Source organism: Channa argus, chromosome 24 (genome assembly GCF_033026475.1).
Source record: "Channa argus isolate prfri chromosome 24, Channa argus male v1.0, whole genome shotgun sequence".
NCBI lineage: Eukaryota > Metazoa > Chordata > Actinopteri > Anabantiformes > Channidae > Channa > Channa argus.
Genome location: NC_090220.1, coordinates 434,442 through 455,681, shown reverse-complemented (window position 1 = coordinate 455,681; position 21,240 = coordinate 434,442). Strand labels below are relative to the sequence as shown.

Sequence of the window (21,240 nt, the reverse complement as noted above, 5' to 3'; positions counted from 1 at the left end):
TTACGCACCAAAAACGTACGGAAGACAAAAGCCATATTAATAATAAAGATTAGAACAACTAAACTAAGGTTTAGGCAAATAAAGCTTTAATATAAATGTAGTGGAGTAAAACATACCACTAAGCATACAAGTACAACTTAGCATACTTGAGTACAGTAATGCTAACTATAATTGTATCTAAACATATTAGGTAAATGTAACTATTTACTTCACACCATAGCACTTTTGAATGTTGTGAAGGAACCTTCTGTATATCTTTTATGTAAATATGATAAACCTTTAATCAGATAGTGTATTTAACAAAAGAAAAAGGCACAATTTGCTGTTTTAAACTTTATTGTTTTACATAACAGTATTATGACCATGCTACCATGCACAACTTACATAACTCGAAGAGTTACGCTTACTGTGGTAGAATGAAATGCGGGTATGAGCAGACTTGAATAATCTTTGTAGTGGCGGTCTACAATATTTTCTTATACTCATTTTCCTTAACTTCAATTCACCTTTGCAAAAAAAAAAAAAAAAGAAAAGCTGTTTTACTAAATGTGTAACAGCAAATCCAAATACTATTACTGTTCCTAAATTGCTATTTCACATAATAGCAATTCAAAAAGACTGAACAGGCTATGCATTGTCAGAGAAACACAAATGAAAATGTCACAATATAAGTGACATGATAGTGTTTACAAGCTTTTGGCATAATTTTGTGCAGCATGGTTGGGATAATGTGATTCAAACCAATATTCAAGTTTTCCAGGTCACAAACAACAACCCCAGTGCCAGAACTGAACAAATTTGCATACACTCCAGAAGTTGCACAATATTTTAGCACAAGAATAAAATAACTTATCAGTATTTCACAAGGCTTCTCCACAGGATTCACACATGACACAGATAATGAACAGCTGCAATTATTATTCATTTTATGAATTGCTTAAGAAGTTAGCTTACTGGATATTTGCTATACAGGACCAAAGCGTACATGATGAAGAGATGCACAGTACATGGAGGAGAGAAGCCATTACGGCAAACAGCATCTTTATTGAAGAATCTGCTTCTGTTACTACGTCTAACAATGTTTCATAAATTAATTAATCCATTTGAACTGGGCCTAGAAACTTTCCACATGGCAAGGCACACATACAGAAAATATTTTAAATGATATAAAGTTGCTCAGCTGTCAGTATTTTCATCACTGGAAATGTATTTAATCAATGGAACCATTGCAAAAGGGCACCTTGCCAACAAAACAAGCTTTCATGAATGCAAAACAATATTGGCTTGACAGTTTTGGACTCACCGTTCTTACTCAAACACAGTTAGAAAGTCCCAGGATGGATTTTAAAAAAATCGCCCCATTGCCTAGAGAAGAAAAGGTTAATCAACCACATGGTCTTGCTGGGTCAGTAGTGCAGTAGTCCTGAGAGTCCTGCTGGATTTTGGTTAGCCAGATCAGTCCATTAAACAGTGAAATCAGTCCCCATTAGATTCTTGAATCATATAATCTACAAATAACATTTTCTAAGTATTCAAAGTAAGACTGGAATGATGTGAAGGATTCACACCTTAACCAGCAGCACACTGAATTTGATTTAAAGGTTGAGGAGAGCAGAGCTACAAATGCAGTCACTGATGCTTTGATGAAGTTTTAGTTAGTAATTGGACTGAAATGGAAACCAGTAAGAAGCTACTCTATGTTAACAATAGTATTTCATGAAATTGGTATAATGTGCAGATATATTTCTCATTATTTAACATCTTCAGATACACCTTCTCTCCCTGACTCTTTTTTTCACATGCTCATCTTTTGTGCACACTTTAGATTAAATTAAATCTTTGTGACAATATGTTTTATTTATGTTGAAGGTTGTGGTTTTACAGTTTCAAGTCAATCTTTATGGCTCTATTCCCATAAATGCAGTGACACAGGGCCTCACACTCAAAACGTAACATCCTGTGAGTGTATGTTTGTGCAAATAGGAATAAGGAAGGAGGCAAGCACAAGAGGAGGAGAAAGAGGCAAATTAACTACTGGATGCTAAGTTTATTTGAGGATGGAGGTGACATCCCAATGAGCTTTGAGTCTGACATGGGACTAACAACACCTTCAATAAGGTTCTTGTTGCAGTCACCAATGGTGCCTTCAGAGGATAGTTTTGGGTACGTGACACTGCCCGTCAAGTCCATCAGGTCTTCAAGAGCACGAGTGTTACTCATGCTGCTGAGCTGGATTTCATTGATTGGCGAAAATTCAGGGATGGAAATGAGTTCCTCCTTTGATGCTGGGCTGAAGAATAGTAATAATTATTTAAGAAAGGAAGTGCAACTTTAACTCTAATAATAAAAGGTGACCTCATGACTCACCTGACCTCCATGGACTGCACCCCATCACAAGACTCTGTTCCCTTCACATCTAGTGGCTCCAGCTTGATGACTGGAGGTAATAGGTGTTCCACAGGCAGGGGTGTCACTGAGGGTCTAATGACCTCCCCTTGAGACCCTCCTTTAGTGTTTCCCCCAGCTGTAGATACGTGTGGGCTTTGTTGTTTGCTTACCTCAGCAGTTAGATGGCTTCTCATCAAGGCACTTTCTTCACCCTTCACTGCTCCGTTAATCATTCCCCCCTCCCTTTGGTTGGTATTGGCAGCTGTTTTCTCGGCTGCCAGCTTTGTTGGCTCTTTTTCTATTTGGTCTGTGGCTTTAACATTTGGTATGTGCTGCTTGCTCACATTTACTTCCACCTCTCTTTCCTGTTGCTTAAGAGCACAGACTTTGGCTTCTTTGTTAACTTGGCTGCCATGCTCATTACTGGTTTGTTTTTTGTCTGCTTTCTTGATAGGAACACTATGTGTTGGTGTCACTTGATGAGTATTGTTTTTAAACTGCACACTCTTCTGATTGTCCACATGTGCTGCTGCTGCCTTCTTCTTAAGAAGATCACATTCCTTTGTGCTGTGGTCTGTGACCAGCACTTTACCATGACACTCACCCCTTTTGGATGCAGGCTCATTCACCTGAGCATTAGTTGGAAGAGTCTTTATCTCCTCTGCAGAAAATACACAAACATCACAATGGCCTTGGCTTTAATTGGACTGTCCAGTTAAAATTTACTGAATTTCATTAGAGCTTTATAAAAGAAACCAACAATTTGTCCAAAGTTAAGTCTCAACTTAAACATGCCTACTGACAGAGGCAGTAGTTCTCACTCCATTATGTTTTGACAAAGTGAAACTAAATATTGACAATGGCTAAACTGATAAACCCAACTGTATGTATTAACGCTGGACAGTTCAAAGAAAGTGTGCGCTCAGATGCTACAGAACAGTCCCCCAGAAAGAGGACTGAATAATTCTTCTAAGGGCGTTTTCAAGAGCAGCTAATTTTACAATCAGATCCCATGATACAGCTCTACAGTAAAAGGTGCCCTCTCAGCATCAAAAAATGTCCTTGGTTATCGTATAACCACCCCCGACCTCCAAGCGGGGGGTGGTTAAAGTACAAAAATATTACAGTATTGACTGGCCGACATAAGCTTATTTAGACAAGGACCACTGCTGTTCATTCTTCAGAATAACCAAAACCAAACCATCAGGGCTATTACATAACAAAAAATAAATAAATACTGCGGTCTGGCAACTCTAATTTCACACAAGCCAAATCATGAAAATTTAGATTGCTGCTGCACATGCTCGAATAAGCTAATAAAAAAAGAAATCATACCGTAAACATGCCCTGTTTGCATTTTTACAGCTTTAAGGCATTCAGCGAGAGGTGGAATAAGCACAAGCAGAAAGCAATTAAAGCAGGGGTCACCAACCTTTTTGAAACTGATAGCTACTTCTTGGGTACCGATTAATGAGAAGGGCTACCAGATTAATACGCAGTTTTAAAATAACAACTTTGCTCAATTTACCGTTAATTAGATGTTATTATTAATAATTAATTAAATTAAGGATATTCATCTATGCGAAGACATGGATCATGTTAATGATTTTTCACAATAACTTTCAAATGTGATTTAAAAAAGAATAGCAACAAAAAATTAGATGCAGCTCATTGGTAAGTGGTGCTAAGGTGAGCTATTTTTAGAACAGGCCCACGGGCTACTCACGTGGTCCTTGCGGGCGACCTGGTGCCCACGGGCGCCATGTTGGTGACCCCTGAACTAAAGTATTTGCAGGGTGACCCAATAAAATACTAACCTGGTGGTGAGACGGACTTTGTCTCCACCTGTTCCTCCTTCTGATTCAGCGTAGAACAGAGACGACCGAGTCAAAGTTTGTGATAATCAGGACACAAAATCAAAGTATCACCAACAATAAAATTTAATAAAGGCATTAACAACAGAAAAGACAAAATTTCAATAAAATAAAGTTAAAAAGTCTGGATCGCATAGTCATCAGCTGCGTAAAGGCAGCAGGTCTACTGTATAGAAACAGAAGGTGCCTCTTACAGTACCTTCAAGTCAGCTTCACCCTTTCTAGTTCTCTTCATGATCTCCTCAATTCTCTGTAAAGATATATATGAACATTTTATTACAATGTGAACTTTACAATTTAAAATATTTCAAGTGCAACAAGCCACAGCAAACATTTAGTGTTTGGACTGTCATTATTGGCAGTTGTTTCTGATTAAAATAACCTTTTTTCTTAGCTGCCTCTCTTCTTCTTCTTGTTGCGTCTGCAGTTCTCTGCCTTGCCGATGACGGTCTGGAGTCTCTTCAGCCTGGACTTTATCTTTCTGTTAAAATCAAGATAAAATTTACTTGTGAACAGAAATTGTTATGAAAAAATTAATTTACACAACCAGCCAGAGCTATCCACAAATCAGTTTTAAAATGTACAGTATCTACTATTAATCCCCACGGAGAATTGCTGTGGATAGGCTGCTACATTTAAAGTACTTTTTGGCATTTCATCCTGAGACACATTGACATGTGACCAAGACAAACAAGAATCAAACCACTGACTCTGCAGCTCATGTACGACTGCTACACCAGCTGACTCACAACCGGCCATAGGAAATCAACATAAATCTAATTCCAACCTCTTTATCTGTCTGGGTCTGTAGCTCCGTCTGCTGCTCCTCCTTCTTAGGTTTGTCTTCTTCTTGTTTCACTCTGTTTGGATGTTCCTCATTTTTCCCCTTTTCCTTCACTTGTTGAACCTCCACCTTTTGGTGTTGCTGCTCCTGTTGCTTCTTTAACTGCTCTTCCTTTTGTCTAATTGCCGGGGCCCAACACTTCGTTATGTAGACTTACAAATTTTAATCTTGCATATTATTTAAGTATTTAATTGATTTTGTCAATGAACTGACCTTTTTTCTTCCTCTTGTTCCCGTTTCTTCTCCTCCAGTTCTTTCTGAGCACGAGCCTGACGTCTACGCTCAGCCAGCATCCTGGTAGCCTCCTCTGCATTTGTTGTGCCAGCTGCTACCTTTCCTGTGGATGTGTTTTGTGCCGATTCTGTTGCACATAGAGAGACTGGTGTCAGAACTATCCATGTGCACAACAGTAAATAATGAGTAAGATAACAAGTACACCATCTGCATAAACTCCACCTTTTTTCTTGTCTCCATCCTGAATGTTGCTCTTCTTCTCTGAGGTATCCACTTTAGAAACCATCTCTGCCTTTCTGTCAGGGGACTGATTTTTTTCAGATGTGTTGCCATTAGGGCGCTTATCAAAAGTTTTTTGTGGTCCTGTTATATGTATTTCAGCATTGGCCAAAATTTTCTCAGCTTGTGATGTTAGATTTGTGCTATTAAAGTTGGTATTTTTTCTCACTGTGGTCTCAACTTTGGATTGCTCCACGTTCTTCTCTTCGGCTTTTCTATCCTCACTTGACGGGTTTGGACCATGTGTTGTAGGAGAGTAGGGGTACTGATGTGCATTGCTAGGCGACTGAACGCGTATCTTAGATGCCAGCCTGCACACAAATAGAGAGGCTTGGCTTATGAAGACATTTTGGATGAAGGAAATGCATTTAAATGTAGTCGCCACAGGGGATCATTATCCGCATGTTGTACAGAAACAGCAACAAAAGTTGCAATGTTTTCCCATAATTCATATAAACACCAAAAAAATCTTTGTACTTGGATTTAGTGGGGGAGGCCAAGTGTTTGGTGACACTAGCAGGGGATTCAGATCTTCGAATAGGGGATCCATAACCAGGGGATGCAGTTCTTCTCTCTCTGCGTAGTCGCTCTTTCTGCAAGTGATGTTAGAATGATTTAAAAGTTAAGAAAATGCAGGTTCCATCCATCAGTATCAGATTCAGTATGTCAAGGTACAGGAAATAGGGATATGCAAGGACTGACCTTGGGGGTGTTGGGAGTGGACTGAGAGCCTCCCTGAAGCCCAGCTCTGCTGTGATCTGCAGGGTTCAGTGAGCTACGGAAAGGTGACCTGTGAGGACTGCAGGGCGCTGCATGATCATAAACACAATGCTTATCCAATCAAATGATGGCAGACAACGAGTGATGGAGGCATACTGATAAAGTGGGGGGGTGGGGGTCGTGCTTAGACAGTGTGTGCAACATTGACATGAAACTTACAGACTCATGCTTGCAGACAAAATTAATTCTATGAGGTCAGTTGCATTTTATGCCACCACAATCTTGGATTTCAGCCTTACATACAGTATATTAGGAATAAATAAATCTATGTTTCACTGTGTGATCTGTGCATCTAATAGAAGTACATGATGGACTTAAGTCCAGATCAACTCCCACTCAGCTTGTGTTTTTTATTGGATTTTCTGAAATTGACAAACAAACACTGAGGGAGAAAGTCTTGTTGTGATTCTGCCTAATTAAAAAAGTGCCATTGATTTGCCTTCAGTATATTAGATTAGGCCTGACCTGGCAGGGTAGGATATTGAACACGTGATTGTCTTCCCAGTATGACTGCTTCAGTCAACAGTCAGACATAATGGGATGTGTTAATGCCACTGTTGGTCATTTTCAGAAAGTAACTCCTGGGTCTGTAGCTATTATACATTATGATGCCAACATATGCCAGCATGGTGGCTGAAACCAATTTCAAACCTTCCATCTTTCTTAGACCAAAACCAATGGCAACCAATGAAAACACACACAGACTTGTGCAAACCCACAATCACAAAAGTAAAGACACTTAACATCAAATACATTGTACAAACCTAGAAGAGGTCTTCTCACCATCTCCTGCTACCTCTCATCCATCTGTCAACATCTGTATGGCATAATCTTTCAAGAGTAAAGCCATCTGAGTGGGGTCACTGTTTGTGAATCTATTTTAGTGCACATTTTCTAGGTCATGTGCAATTAATCTTCAAAATCTTCTGCTTCAGGGACCAGGAGTCAGCACCACTTAGCTGATTTAATTCTAAAACCACAATGTCATGCTATCAAAATGAAAAGGAAACAGATACTTCCAACCGATCTACAAATATCAATCCTTGGTTTTTCCAAATCATTTTGATCCAGTTTAATCTTGTCTTTAATTAATGAGAGGTTGCTAATGTGGGACAGCTCATCTGAAAGTTGTTCAGTTCAAAAGAGAATCATACTGAAAAGTACGTGTTTTCCTAAAGAGAACATATGATAACAATAAAACCTGCTGCAGCAGGATACAAACACAGTAAACACAGATTACTTTTTAAAGGCACAGTACAGTATGTCGGTGCACTTAAAAGTTTAAAAACAAAGCAGCTTAACATGCATGTATTACAGGAAGAGAACACATTTGCCTTTGGCTTAGGTTGAAGCCCACCCAAAGGCAAACCAAGGACATTGATGTTGGATGAAGAGGAGGGTTAAAACATTTGGGAGGTCAATGGGATCTTAACTTTACCAGATTCGCTGACGGCAGGAAAGGGGGAAGCAATGCCATGGGAAAAGACGGAGGCAGCAGAGAAAGGGAGTGGGGTAATCTCACTTTCACCTATAGGCAGTGGATGGAGCAGAGCAGAGCAGATAGAGCATTATGAACAGTTTATCTGAGCAATTCCTCATCCATCTGTAGAGACTTGTATGGCAGTTAGCGTATCTTCAGGGGTGCCATGATGTAATGTACCCAAACAGTCTTTTTCTGGTCAGATTAAAAACCACTAGTGAAACTGGCAGATAGTAATTTGCTGTGTCATTTTCACATTTCCATTATTTCTGACTGTATTTCAATTATCCACAGTTTATAACATAGTTCAGTGTTACACAGACACCAGTGCAGATATGTAACTCAATCCTGTCTCTGTGGGAAACCAGAATGACATTTCTGCTCATGCATAATTCAGCAGCAAGGCTGTTGGCAATGATCAGGCCAAGAGAAAAGCAATGTTTATCTCTCTCTAAGACACACACACACACACACACACACACATATATATATACAAGTAGTATATCCATACATACACACATTCTATACAGCAGAATGCAATTGTTTTGCAGAATATGGAGAAAGCAATTTTGTGGTTTTAGATCCTTCAAAGTTATCTTCATCTTGCCATGCTTCTTGCATAAAGTACCATCTCTCTTTGCATCTATGAATTTGGTTCTCACCCGCTCCAGAAGTGTAGCCCCTGCCCCAGCGTTTGTTCCTCTGCTCCAGCTGAAGGCTTCGCTCCAGAGAGCGTTTCATCAGGGCCTCAAGCCGCTCCTGAACACAACATAACCAGTGGCTTAGTTCTTTGCAGTAGCATATATACATGCATACAGTATATTACCGTAACACACAGAGGACTTGCTTTCTATTAAGCTCTTGAGTCTGTGAAGGAACAGTGTAATAGCACAGACCAAAGAAACCCATGAACTTATGAAATATATTCTGTGTGTCCTCACAAGTGTATATGGTTTGTTAAAATGTGATGTTTTAATCAGCTGACCCTCTCCTCTTCGAGTTGCTGCCTCCTTTTCTCCTCCACTGCTGCTCTGCGAAGATCCTCTTTCTGCCTCTGCTCCTCCAGCCGCCTCCAGCGCTCTTCCACTGTACGTTCATACTGAAGCCGAGCTCTGCGCTCCTTCTCCCTAATCAGCTGCTCCCTGGCCACTGAAAGAAACAAGATAAATTTTTCCAAGAATGAATTAAGTTAATAGAGCATACGTTGTTGCTGGAGGAATTTGTGCTCTTCTGCTGATCTTCAAGGATACACTATATGCCACAATAGAAATATAAGATGATTTAGTACAGTGAACACATTTATTTCCTATTATTTTTTGCCATTATAATGTAAACTCCTATCTGTGAATGAATTATGTCTGTCAATCCAAACCAATGACTAGATGAAGACAGAAATCCTTGTTATCATGAGGCTACAGCAAGAGTAACTATGAGTGTGAGACCTACGTTTCTGAACTATTCTATATCAATGTAACATTCTCTGACAAAGCTCATCTTATCAGAAAGTCAGTGAACTCAAAATAATTTGTCCACTGTCTCGCAAATCTCCTCCATACCCAATTAAGCTGAAGACTTTGCAGTGAAACAGCACAGAAACAGAAATCTATGGGCATTTCCGAACTTCTTAGAAAACAAAATCCGTTTTGCTTTGTACTCCTGCCAAAACAAACAAACAAACAAAAACTAAAGAAACAAGGCATCACCAACCCAGGCTTCTTTCCCTCTCCTCACGCCTTTCTTTGGCTAATCGCATCCTGTCGTCTGTCTTCATATACGCCTCTGCAACTGAAAGATGAATGAGAATGTCACAGAACAAAAAAGGCAGCAGTAAATAAGTAAAATTAAAGAGTTGAATCTGATTAATAAAAGGCTGAAACTTACTTTGTTTACCTGCGTGGTTGTGACTGGTATTAGGTGCTAAGTGTGAAGGAGATGCATGTCCATTTATGTGGGGTTTCCTCTCTGTGTTAGATGGAGCTGAAATCACCATGATAAGAGAGGAGAGCGAGAGCACACTCAGCATTGTCTAAATAGGTTCAGTATAGCATCAGCTCTAGTGCTGAGCTGTAGTTGTGCCCTGTTTCCAGCAGAGGGAAACATTTCCTCAGCTCTGTGTTAAATGCATTGTGTTGCAAAATGCCAAGTAGCCCCTTGAGCCAAGGGAGAATTGCAGCAATATGCAGGATGAAACTGCCCTTGATGTGATAGTCTTACCACACATGCTGAATGTCACTTTTGGGTATATTGCTAAGCTTTTGTTGCTGATCTCTGCACTCACTCATAAAAGAAGAGCCCTGCAACATATTCATTAACATACTTAAACCAACAGAATCATTGTATGATTTCTAGAATTGTCCCATGCTAACTGTTATGTAATCCAAGTCACTGTTTAGAAAGTGTGAATTATGTGACAGAAGACAGAGAGGATAACTCACTAGTTTTTCCATTCCGGGCTGGAGAGCTGTGACCATCTGTGGGAGATCTCTTATCAGGATGTAGATTGATGGATGGTGATGTCATCTTTTCACCTAATGAACAATAAACAAGAATATGTAAAATACCAGTCTGAACACTAAGCTCTTATCATCACATTGGAAATAGTGTGAATGGAAAGCTTTCCTGAGAACTGCGTCTAGAACCTGTAGTAAGAGGGAGTGTGTGGGTGTGAATTAATGTGAATTTATGTTCACGGATGAGAGTAATACATCCCACATTAACTCAGGTTATATTATTAAGTAGATATAATCAGAGTAATATCTTAAATAAATACATTTTAATTTAGAAATATTAGATGATCTATTGTGTAATATGTGTATTGAGAGATGACAGTGGTCCCCTAATAAGTGACCTACTTCTAAAACTTGACACAGTGGGTCAAAATGGAATGAGCTTCTCTCTAATGGCCATGTTAACTACAGAGTACAAAAGCTTATTTCCACAAATTCACTGAATCAATTTGTGCATTGCAAACTGCCAACACAAAGTCAGTGGCTTGATTAAATTAAATACTTTCTTTTCCGTCAGGGCTTTTATTGTGCAGTGAAACCTGGCAGACAGCACCGAGTCCCTCTCAAATGTGGCTTGGCAAACAGGGGCGCTGCTGCTGTTCACTTTGCTCTTGACCTAACATTTTATTCTCAATAGACCTAATTAAACATATCATTGTATTTATTCATCATGCTTGAAACATTATTGCATTTCCATGGATTAGCCACATGTAAAGTCAACCTCTAATGCATTGGACTGTGTTTACTGTAGCTCTTATAACATTATTTATGTTGCCCTGTCATTATTCTACAACGTGTTCTTTATAACACAGCCACCTCTATTCCAACATAACAGTATCCGGTACAGTTAACAGCAGCAATGGAGCAGAGGAAAGTATAAAGTCACTGGACATACAATTCTACTGAAATTGACAAGGATATTTCTTTTGTTTTGGAGATTAGGAAATGGTGAAAACTAGACCAACACAAAGTGAAAAATGTATCTTCATCTTAGGCTATATAAACCACAAAGTCATCACACAATTGCTCTAAGCATTATACAGTAATTCATGCCGTGCTGTTTCATAGGCATCATCCAGTCTTCCTCTCTCCACCCATTTAAAGCTTGTATCCCATCGAATCACGTCATCACCAGCTTCAAATCAGGCTTATTTGCCTGATTTTGCAACAACAAAACAAAACATTGATATGCAGGCCTTCACATGAGAAAATGTAGCTCACACAATGACAGGAGACAAACACACAAAGAGAGCGCCTCCGTTATGGTAACTCGCTCTTGTGAGAAAAAAACATTTGCTCTAGTGATTTTATTATATAGGACATATTAAGATTACGAGATCCCTCTTCATTTTTGACGAGTGTTCAGCAAAACCAACCAGGGTAGTTTTGTTTAGCGAATAATCAGAACAGCGAAGCATCAGCTCACAGCAGTGGAAATGTCAGTTGCGTCATTCAAGAGTCTGCTTCAAATCACGCCGCAAACACAACAGCACAAGGCATCATGTTGGCATGATGGCACATGATTGACACACGTTAGATTGAGCTTACCTGTTACTGTACTACATGATGTGATTGTTTGCGCCATGGCAGCGGTCACAGATGGAATACACCCAGATGTATATACGCGCTGTCATCCAAAACACTATGCAGTGCTGCCAGATCAGCACAGGTATCCGCTTCTCTCCACAGCTGCAGCACCAAGCGCAGTCTCAGCGCACAGTAAAAGCCAGACAACACGCATCTACATAGTCCGAGGGTCAGAAGGCTGCAGATGACGGGCAGAACAGGAAAGTCTTGTGTGAATGGAGATAGAGATGCAGCGCAGACGATGATGCGCACATAATCCAGTTTACAGTGCGTAGCGGCGTAAGCCCGCCCCGCCACACAGTATATTAACACATTACCGGTGGATCGAGATTTCCTCTCAGCGCACCTCCAGGCCCCTATCCCAATTTAACAGCTGAACAAGTGATTTACCCATCAATTTAAGTCAGGTTCACAATTTTGATAACGTGTTAGTAAATGTCTTCCTGAAATGTATTCATTCACAAAACCTCACTGCCTCAATACCACCACCCTCTTTTCACTATTCTAAACTGTATTACAGTCATTGAGGCATCGACCACACCTTATGATCAATCATACGGTCAGATTATGGGAGAGGCTGAGATCATGGAATATGGTGTAATACTTTTTACACCCACCCTCGATACATTTCAGCTCGCTTAAATACCCCCAAAACATGCTTAATATTGTTTTTTCACCATTTTATCACCACCATTTCAAATTTTGCGTGGCTTGGTTTTGATGTTATTGCATTTTTCAGTAGACCACAAAAGAAAGTCAAGTCCAACGTCTGTGTTAAATGTTCTGATAAGGTATATTGATAATTTAGCCTCATCACACGGACGTTGGACTTTCTGTTGTGGTCTACTGAAAAAAATGCAATTGCCTCAAATTATTGAAAATTGTATTCAATTATGAAAGGAGAAAAAAATATACATTTATTTTTTATTGGAACGAGCTATTATTACTTATGTGTTATCACATGCGAACCACTGGTTTGAAACCAGAGAAGAAGAGGTGGCAGCAGCGGTTTTCCCCCGCAGCTATTTCAGACAGAGAAGAAGAAGTGAGCGGGTGCGGAAGGACAGATCCTGACAGAAGGACGGAGAAGGCGGTGCGGAACTGTGAATAGCTAACCTAGGAAACATGCTGACCACTATCTCTAATGTGCTGAAAGCTTGCGCTCAGAGAAATGTAAGTACACAAAAATCGCATTAATGTCTATTTCTACAACATCGAATGTTTAACCCAGAGTCTTCAACCAAAACAAGACTGTGATCGCTGTTCTGACCTTGCAAGGCCGGTTGATAGCTTCTTTGGCTAAGTTATTACAACAGATGACTGAACAAAAATCTGATCTCAGTGTTTTGGCCGGCACCCCCTTATTTTTGTAATTAGGGTATCAGGACTGACTGTTAATAATAGAATTGATATTATTTTGCCAAGTGGGGAAATGGCAAAGCCTAAAACATGTTGGATGGTTGTTTTTACCATTAGCAAGTACATTTTGAGTATGTGTAATACTTCCAGTTAATTTACTTGCAGCTAGATATGTGCCACATCACAATATGTTTTGTCTGTGTTAACCGGTTTTATTAATGTTGTATCCCAGTTAATGTGATTAGAGCAGTAGATGGGATGCTATGTGGGATGCTTGAATACGTTTACACTTGAATTAACTGGTATTTAATAATAATCCAAAGTTATTTATAACAATACTCCATGCCTAGAGTTGTTTGTGCTTATCCAAAATGACAGTTTTAAAATTTACAATATTAATGTTAAGCACCAATCTGTTTTATGGGTTTGGTTAATGAGCTGATAGACTTACAGTAATACAGTGTGTTGTGTACCATTGAGTTCAGTACACACTGTACACCAAGAGAAATAAACACATGTACATGTATGTATACAGACCTACTAGCTGAGACCTTTCAGGTTTACCAGTATCTTTGAATGTGTTGTGTGAAGAGCAATACTTATTTTTACTCTGCTGGTTATGCAAACATTACGTCACACTAGTTGCTAGGAGATGTTTTATCTATGCATCAAATCAAAGTACTTTTTTCCTTCCTTTTTTGGGGGGGGGGTTATATTAAAAACTGTCAGGTACTGGTACAGCTGCTTGCATTAAGATAACCTTTACTGAAAAACTGGCTTATATTGTTAAATTGAAATTAGTGCTTTGTAGAAAACAGTGCTTGTATTTTGTAAACCATCAAAGGAAGTCATGATTAGCAATTGACACTCTGGTTTTGCTTCAGTCGATCTGTAACAGATTTTAAAGCCTTTTGGCCTGTTTTTCTCCGATTGCAGGGAGCTGCAGTGGTCATATCAGCCCGCACATATGCAGACTTCACAACCCAAGCTACCTTTGAAATAAAGGTAAACTTCAAACACTTCAAACACAAACACACACTGAGATGTATTTTATAATAAGCTGGTCAATGGCCATGGGAGTTTGTGAGTTATTTTGGGTGTTTCTGTCTCTCTAGAAATGTGATGTCTACAAGCTGGATGAGGCCCCGGCCACTCAGGTAGTTATGACTCGGGATGAGGGTCTGCAGTACTACCGCACCATGCAGACCATGAGGCGTATGGAGCTTAAGGCAGATCAGCTTTATAAGCAGAAGATCATCAGAGGATTCTGCCATTTGTATGATGGCCAGGTTCAGTGCTCTATCATTTATCCTAAACTGTTTGCTGCATGTAAGAAACATTTAAATACAAACATAATATTTACAGTTTGAGGCTGATACTGAGAAAAGGATCCACTGACTATAAATATAATAATTATCAAATATTAATATAATTCATTTCTCGAAACCAGTCAAATTTTTGCTCTGTCTTACAGTCTTGTCAAAATCTTTCTTTTGCCCTCATAGGAAGCTTGTGCGGTTGGTATTGAAGCTGCAATTAATCAGACAGATCACCTGATTACGGCGTACCGTGCCCATGGCTACACTTACACAAGAGGAGGAACTGTGAAGGAGATCATGGCTGAGCTCACTGGTGCGTCTATACTGCTGAGACAAAATCTTAAAGACATTTTTATGTTTAATTTCACCACACAATTCCCCCCCACCATCACACTCACTATGTTTTTGATTTTAATATACAGGCAGAAGAGGAGGGATTGCAAAGGGAAAAGGAGGCTCTATGCACATGTACTGTAAACACTTCTATGGAGGAAATGGTATTGTTGGAGCTCAGGTATGTTCCAGAAGACTACTAATAGGATGTTTGAAATCATGAGTTTTGCCCTGTGCCCCTACTTGTGATGTAGTTATTGTGTTAAGCTGTTTTAAAAAGAAGAAATAGTTTGGTTGGTTAGCATTAGTTTACAGTACCTATGGCTGCATAATCCCTAACAACCTGGCTGGTGTCCCAGATAACTGAACTATTTCCCTAAAAAAAGAAAAAAAAGTTCACAAAGCCCCAACTGGACTTATGGTGTTATGTTGGTGTCAAACAAATTAAAAAGAGGTGCAGCACACAGGCAAGATGTGATAGAGGAAAAAAAACATGTTGGCTGAATTGGTAAAGAATGTGTTAGAACAGAAACAGAAGTCATGAAATTCTATCGTTTCCTGGCATCAGCCTGCAATATAAAAACACAACTCGGGGCTTATGACTTGTGTAACATGTCTGCATACATAAATGGACAAGTCACATAAAAGATAATTGCTTTGTGTAAAAAAGTCACAAAGAATTTCCATCCAGGTTTGAATTATGTGTTTCATAAAGCTTTTGTTTGTCCATAAATGGTTTCAAGGAATGCTACAGTATATGTATTAAGAACAAAATAATGTAACGTCTCTCCCAATTCACTTTAGGTTCCCCTGGGTGCCGGTGTGGCGCTGGCCTGCAAGTATCAGGGAAACAATGAGCTCTGTGTCTGTCTCTATGGTGACGGTGCTGCCAACCAGGTGTGACACAGAAGTATCTGCCCCGACATTAACTGCACGTTTTTAAAAGTGTGAAAAACTTCTAGTAGAAGTGCTGCTTGTGCTATCGTTGTTTTCCATAAACATGAAGACAATGTACTTTATTAATTTAATTTTGAACTCAAACAACAACACTAACAGAAAATAGTACACTTTACCTGGCAGTTTATAGAATAAATCCGTTGTGTATCCCACAGGGTCAGATCTTTGAAACCTATAATATGGCAGCACTTTGGAAATTGCCTGTCATTTTTATCTGCGAGAACAACAGGTATGGCATGGGTACATCTGTAGAACGAGCTGCAGCAAGCACAGATTACTTCAAGAGAGGAGAATTCATTCCTGGTATCAGGGTACTGTTCTTACTAGTTTCTTTAAAACTTTTTTGTATTTTTGCACAGATGCTGTTGGTGATGATTTAATATAGCTTTGGAATCAATGGATGTAATGTGACAATGCATATCAAATACCACTCTACAATTGTATATACAATAGAGGACCCTGTATGTACAGTAGCGTTAAAATTAATAAAAAGTGTTGCTCACAGTGTATACTTTTGTGGTGCATGTGATCAGTTTAGTATACATTTCAGTAATGTTTTTTCCAGGAAAGAGCAGACGATAATCTAGTGAAATGTGGGATATTGTTTTTGTGTTCAGCTGGATGGGATGGATGTTCTCTGTGTTCGGGAAGCCACCAGGTTTGCAGCTGATCACTGCCGGTCTGGAAAGGTGAGTCAAAACCATTTAATTTTAGAAACAAGTTGCCGAGTTAGTCATTCTCCCAGCTGAATATTATTTTCCTACTTTTCATTAGGGTCCCATTCTTATGGAACTTCAGACCTATCGCTATCATGGCCACAGTATGAGTGATCCTGGTATCAGGTAAATATATATTTTACTTTTTTACAGTACTGCTGTAACTGAATGCTATAACCAGAATCTTTATTGATTTATATTTAGAACTAACCCTCACTATGTTGTTTCTCCTTGATTTTGCCAGTGTCCACAGTAGTGTATATGTACTCTCTTTCTTGTTCTAGTGGCCTTGCTATACTATGACCACATCCAAGGGATGGACTGAATACAGTCACTAGTCATTGATGGCTTTGGCAGATTACTGCCAGGCTTTATTGATAATGGAGGAATAACCCCAAGTTATAATAAGAAAAGTAAATTAAACAGACATTTACATAAATTTACTAAATTTTAATGCTGTATACTGACAAAATGTGGCGGTTAGTAAACATTTTTGCTTTACTCTGAGCAGCATTAAGAGTAGAGTATTCTGGCTTTGAACAACGACCCCAAATCAGTTATTTTAAGTAACACAAGTAAAATTAATAGAACGCTTGACTTATAAGTCTTATAATACACTGATTTGGTGTTAGCTTAAAAAATGAATGCATTAGTGCATCCCTTCAACATGCCTGCACAAATCTCTCCTCTCTCAGTTACCGCACACGTGAGGAGATCCAGGAGGTCCGCAGTAAGAGTGACCCCATCTCTATGCTGAAGGACCGCATGCTCAGCAACAACATGGCCAGTGTAGAGGAGCTCAAGGTAGGAAAACTTTGTTTTTAAATGTGCTGATATGGCTAATTATCAACAGAAGCCAGACATTATCATTTCTGTATAACGTTTTTAATTTGGAACATGATTCATAATACATATTGTAAAATTTTTGTAACAGAGATGGATTTGTTTTAAATGGCAGCATGATCTATTGTGCATCATCGAAGCACAGTGCATAGTTTAGCTTCATCTCACTATAGCATATGGCAATGCTATAAATGATAAGTTGTCCTCAGGCAAACGCATACGACTCCCTGTAAAGAGTTTTTTTATGTTTTATACTATTAGTTCTACAGGTGTTTGGGATTTAATAAAAATTCTCTAACATTTATTTTGTACTTCTGGAAACTTGTGTGACCAAAATGTGTTGGTAGCCTTTTACATCAAAAAATAAAAAGACAAATTTCTCTGAAATAAGTAGAACTTAGCATCGCCTATAATGTTAAAATGTTCTAACGTGATTACATCATGTAAAAGGCATTTCTGTGGTTATGTATTGTACATGACAGCAAAATATGCTCTGGCTTGTCTGTGTTGTGTATGTAGGATATTGACGTGGAGGTGAGAAAGGAAATTGAAGATGCTGCTCAGTTTGCCACCACAGATCCTGAACCCCCATTAGAAGAACTGTGCAACCACATCTTTCACAACAATGAACCATTGGAGGTGCGCGGCACACATCCATGGGCTAAGCTGAAATCTGTTAGCTAAATATTTTTCGCCCCCTCTTTTTAATCAAACCTGTAAAATGTTAAACAACGCATATGGCCCAAAACAAATGCGCACATACCATTATCCCATACCATTTTCTTGTGCCTCAGACCCAGAGTTTATAGCATAAACAAGTAAATAAGTTTCAGTGCTGTGTATTTTAACAACATTGGCCATATTCGAGACATTTTGAGAATTAAACAAAGATTGACAAGGACACTAAATCCTTTTTTTAAAGTTTTTCCCTTGTCTTTAGATATACTATGATGCTGTCTGCTATAATGCGACTACAATTGTGTTTGCACACATATACTAGATACAATCAAAGATATCAAGCCCATTATTGTGCCTTTAGAAGACCAGGTTATCAGCATCACAAACATTATCAACAGAAAACAGAAAACCTTTACCAAGAAAAATGTAAATTAGATGGACACTAGTAAGGTTGCTTAATGTCACAGTAATAGATCAAAATTAAAATGTACATTGTACATCATAAGAAAATATGAAATTCTTCATCTCATGTTCATGCATCAAAAGTGATAATTACATGTCATTATTTTAATGACTAAACATTTATTTTACCATTTAATGTAACATTAAGGTATTTAGTATTTTTATTTTCGTAAGATCTTTTTTTATGTGTCTCCAGGGGAACTTATTTTGCTGATTCTTAATTTATGTTTCTTGGGTCTTTTTTTTTTTTTTTTTTTTTGAGGTATGGTTTAAAAAAATGTCCATCCAGCATTCTTCCTTATATAAAGAGACTATATAACATGTCAAATGACTTTGTATATAACATGTCAAATGACTTTGTACTGATATGATAAACAATTAAATTTGATTTAATCAGTTGTATGTTTTTAATTTAACTCCTTGTTACAAATACATTTAAAATGGCAGCCTGTTGAGAACTGTTGATACTATTAACATCCTTACTATTGTCAGGTCATACTATATTAAACAAAGGGTAAAAATACCAAGGGAACTTTTTAAATTTATCTTGCCAAACCAAACATGCCAAATCTTTTGTTGTTTAGATAGGAAATGTGTCCTTTGTCATACTCAGCTGAGCAGGTGAGTCTTTGCATCTAAATGCCAGATGTGTGACAGCAGATGTTCACAGATTGTGTTAACTTTCATATACATTCAAAAATTCAATTTCTGATGTACATGTACAAAGTTGTTTGAATGTCCAAAATGTTTACACTCAGTTACCACCTGCTCAATGAAATGTAATGATTTCAAATGCATTTGTCACCTACATTTCAGTATTCAGTTTTTGGGTGAATGTTTTGCTTTATGTGCTTTTTTTCATGTCAAGTTCCTGAACCCATCATTGTAAAAATGTTCAAGATCTCCTATGGCAGCAATGCTTGTCCAAATACAAGTGCAAATGCCTAGAGCGTGGTTATTTGTTGTCGTTGACTGTTATATTGAGAGCATAAGATGGCAAAGTCAAATTTTGGTTTCATGTGTGAGCCAATGTAATAAAACGACTAAGGCACTATATTCAACTGCTTGTGACAGTCATATAGTGGTTAATGTATGTTGATATTTTAGCCAAATAATTATTGGTTTATTGGCTTACAGCACTAATTTCCTCTGTTATGCCAGTAGAGGTAACACATTTGCTTTTGTTTGGAACAACAATGTATTTCACTGGTGCTTATGCAATCCAAAGGTCTTGTGGCAGTAGTTTTTTTCCTTTTTAGCTGCAATAAAAAATGTTTGAAAAAAAATCAAATTGATAAAGAAGGTAGAGAGGCGAAACTTGCACAGACAACCTTTGGTGGCCGTATTTAGCAAAGTAGCACGCCCAAGAAAAGTGGTGTAAGCATGTGTAATGAACAATGATAAATCTCTTGTTTTCTTTCCATCTACTCCTGCCATTGAAAGAAAATTAATGGACTAAAAATGATTTAAGCTCCGATACAGCACCACTGCAAGATTGTTAAATATTCCTCACTGCAGATGTGTTGTACACTCTTTACTCCATCTATATTTTTTTTTCATTAAGTTTTCACGCTGCAGGACTGATCGATGACATTCTCACAATACAGAAGAAAAACAAACTCTGCAGTTGCCTGTGCAGTTAAAAACACTTTAACTGAACCATGTGTTCACCTCCAAAGCACCATTAATCTGCAGGAGGAGGGAACAGGCAAAGACTTTCTGCTTTTAAAAAATCTGTTGAAAACATACCTGGGGTAAGAAGAGACTGCATCATTTTTACATTAAAACAAAATGAAGTAAAATGAAACAGCTGCTGTTTTGTGTTTCTACTTGGTTTGTTTTCTGTTTTCTCTCTCTGTCCCCTCAGCTTTGTGCTAAATGCTGTATGTATATGTTTATGTAAATGTATTTCTCTGCAGGCGCCATGGACAAATAGTCTTTAAAGAACAGGGACATTCAGAACCTGTGGACAAATAGCAATCCTGAAGAAGACCTTAAAGAAGGTCAAGAATAGATTTGGAGGAGGTCTTCCATGTTGGACATCCAGTGCTGTATTATAAACCATTTACAGGTTATTTCATTTTTTTTAAATACTCTGTTTGAGTTGTCCTAAAACAATAAGTGCTGAGTATATAGAGAAAAAAAAATCATCTAGGTCATATTAACTGAAAGACACCAGGGCACTTCTGCAAATGCTGCAGTATTAATGTATGCCAAACATAATTATTCAACATAGACAATTGGTTTGACATTTGATGCCTGGGATATACTGTGTCCAGATCAGCTGCCAAATCCAGAAAATGAACACAAATTAATATTTATTTTTTGTATAATAAATAATTGTTTGATTCAAAGACAAATCTGCAGGGATGAGAATGCACACTCGGAAAAATGAAAAACAATAAAGGTTTATTCCAGAAAGGGGTATTTACGGAGTCCACTAGGGGTAGAGAATATTATTGCCAGTAAACATGATGCGTTTACATTTAGTGATTTGTTTCTGTGGTCGCCACAGCGAATCATCTGCCTCCATCTAATCCTACCCTCTGCATCATCTTCTAACTTCATGTCCTCCCTCAGCACATCCACAAATCTCTTTG

General features: G+C 38.4%; 2 protein-coding genes across 6 annotated transcripts; one reads left to right on the top strand and one right to left on the bottom strand.

Moving 5' to 3' along the window:
- Positions 1–318: 318 nt before the first annotated feature.
- map7d2a (MAP7 domain containing 2a) lies at positions 319–12,270 on the bottom strand. 5 transcript variants are annotated; one of them, XM_067494272.1, is made up of 18 exons: positions 11,935–12,270; positions 10,315–10,407; positions 9,761–9,856; positions 9,587–9,664; positions 8,865–9,028; positions 8,542–8,638; positions 7,838–7,927; positions 6,322–6,428; positions 6,097–6,212; positions 5,789–5,930; positions 5,563–5,647; positions 5,320–5,467; positions 5,050–5,224; positions 4,645–4,743; positions 4,462–4,512; positions 4,206–4,245; positions 2,368–3,049; positions 319–2,290 (listed from the first exon to the last, which is right to left on the bottom strand). In XM_067494272.1, the coding sequence occupies exons 1-18, from the start codon at positions 11,969–11,971 to the stop codon at positions 2,032–2,034; spliced, it is 2,559 nt and encodes an 852-aa protein (XP_067350373.1). In that variant the 5' UTR covers positions 11,972–12,270; the 3' UTR covers positions 319–2,031. The 5 variants fall into 5 exon arrangements, with proteins under 5 accessions (XP_067350373.1, XP_067350370.1, XP_067350369.1 ...); XM_067494269.1 differs by having other exon boundaries at positions 5,563–5,930; positions 9,770–9,856; positions 11,935–12,269; XM_067494268.1 differs by having other exon boundaries at positions 5,563–5,930; positions 11,935–12,267.
- Positions 12,271–12,989: 719 nt separating this feature from the next.
- Positions 12,990–19,200, top strand: pdha1a (pyruvate dehydrogenase E1 subunit alpha 1a). The gene is made up of 11 exons (XM_067494274.1): positions 12,990–13,146; positions 14,269–14,337; positions 14,448–14,621; positions 14,838–14,964; positions 15,074–15,165; positions 15,789–15,881; positions 16,097–16,252; positions 16,559–16,630; positions 16,716–16,783; positions 17,353–17,461; positions 18,020–19,200. Exons 1-11 carry the CDS (start codon positions 13,099–13,101, stop codon positions 18,182–18,184), a joined length of 1,173 nt encoding a protein of 390 aa, XP_067350375.1. The 5' UTR covers positions 12,990–13,098; the 3' UTR covers positions 18,185–19,200.
- Positions 19,201–21,240: the final 2,040 nt, after the last annotated feature.